The sequence below is a fragment of the Egretta garzetta genome, unplaced genomic scaffold (assembly GCF_000687185.1).
Source record: "Egretta garzetta isolate BGI_Z169 unplaced genomic scaffold, ASM68718v1 scaffold7, whole genome shotgun sequence".
NCBI classification, from domain to species: Eukaryota; Metazoa; Chordata; class Aves; order Pelecaniformes; family Ardeidae; genus Egretta; species Egretta garzetta.
Window position 1 is genome coordinate 4,949,911 of NW_009260350.1, and position 1,650 is coordinate 4,951,560.

The window sequence follows — 1,650 nt, forward strand, 5'->3', positions numbered from 1 at the left end:
AAAGAGCCGACTCACAGACAAGAGTACCTTCTCAAGGATCTTCTGAACACTACACAACACCCCGAGACACCTGCCTCTCCCAAACCGACAGAGAACAAAACAAGGAGGAAGGTTAATCCTCCCAGATCTGACGCTATTCCAGCAAAATGCTGATAAGCAAAGCTCAAGAAACAATGGCGTTCCAGTTCATCTCAAAATAAAATCACACAACAGAATTTCAAAGAGCCGGACGACAAAGGAAAGAGGAGACAAGCGTGGCAGAAGATTTAACAGAGCTTCAGGTCTGGAGGCAGCCTAACTGGCGTGATGGTCATGCTGCATTCTCCCCCGCAGCTCACAGCAGTCACTTCCAGAGCAAGCTCTGGCAACGTCTGCGCACGTCTGAGTGCAAAAGCAAAGCCCCTTGCGCTCACAAAGCCACTCCGTAGGCACCGCCCATGCCATTTCAGCCCTGCTGCAACCTCACTGGCATGAGAACAGGGCTTTCGGGGTGGCACGGTGCTGCGCCGTTTCTCTGGAGCAGGGATACCGGCTGACCCAAAAGGATCTCACTCCCAGTTTCTGCGCGACTCCCACCATCGGAAAAGAGATTTAATCTCAACAGTTTGGAAGACCTTCCAAGAGCCTTGACCTGCTGTTTGCTGACGGTCCCAGCCTTCAAGGATGCACACAGGGAGCCAGGTTATGCTGAGCCACTGCTTTGGAGGGGGGTCATCAATATTTATGAATACTATCGTTATGAATTAATGATCGGAGGCCAACAGCAACAAATCATAAAGTTTCAGGCCAAGTTTGAGTGCCACACACCACCCCACCAGCGAGGAGACTGGGGGTGCACAAGAAGTAGGGAGGCTGACAAGGCTGGGACGGCTGAGCCCAGCTGACCCAAGGGATATTCCAGGCCACGGGATGTCACGCTCAGCAATAAAGCCGGGGGAAGAAGAAGGAAGGGGGGACGCTCCGCATTACGGCTCTCGCCTTCCCAAGCCACCGCTGAGTGTGATGGAGCCCTGCTTTCCTGGGGATTTTAAACACCTGCCCGCCGACGGAAAGCAGCGAATGAATTCTTTCTTTTGCTTTGCTTGCGCACACAGCTTTTGCTTTACTTATTAAACCGCCTCTACCTCACCACAGGAGTTTTCTCACCTTTACCCTTCCGATTCTCTCCCCCACCCCACTGTGGGGCAGCGAGTGAGCGGCCACATGGGGCTTAGCTGCCGGCTGGGGTTAAACCGCTACAAAGGCTCTAGAGCTTCTTGGTTCAACACTTCCAAAATTTCAAAATACTGTTGGTAAAAGCAGCCTCTTTGTCCACTGAAGCACCAACCCCACACCTGGCAGTGGCACGGGAGCGTTTTTTACAGCTCCAGTGACTGTCTCAGGCCAATGCCCAGCCCGTGCAAGGGCAGCAGCGACTTCTAAGTGACCACTTGCACGGTCAGTGAGAGAAGGCAGGAAACGAGGAGCCCCCAAGACCTGAATCTCCTTAACTCACTGCCACACGCAGTCACCAAACCGCAGGCTGACCTTGCAGCTTTATCATGCTTACCTGCCAAAGTTGCCATACCGGATTTTAAATTTGTACACAAGCCCGCCTGCATGAAGAAACCTTGTTTCAGGCAACGGGTAGGTAAATGGTTTCAACGGCAT

The 1,650-nt window shown here is 52.6% G+C and overlaps 1 protein-coding gene across 1 annotated transcript in view; it reads right to left on the reverse strand.

Annotated features, from left to right (window-relative positions):
• Positions 1-1,650, reverse strand: part of MAJIN (membrane anchored junction protein) — a 15,386-nt gene extending 13,736 nt beyond the window's left edge. Inside the window, exon 1 of the mRNA XM_035898388.1 lies at positions 1,550-1,650. Coding sequence (XP_035754281.1) covers positions 1,550-1,650 — 101 coding nt within the window. The remainder of the gene's footprint in view (positions 1-1,549) is intronic.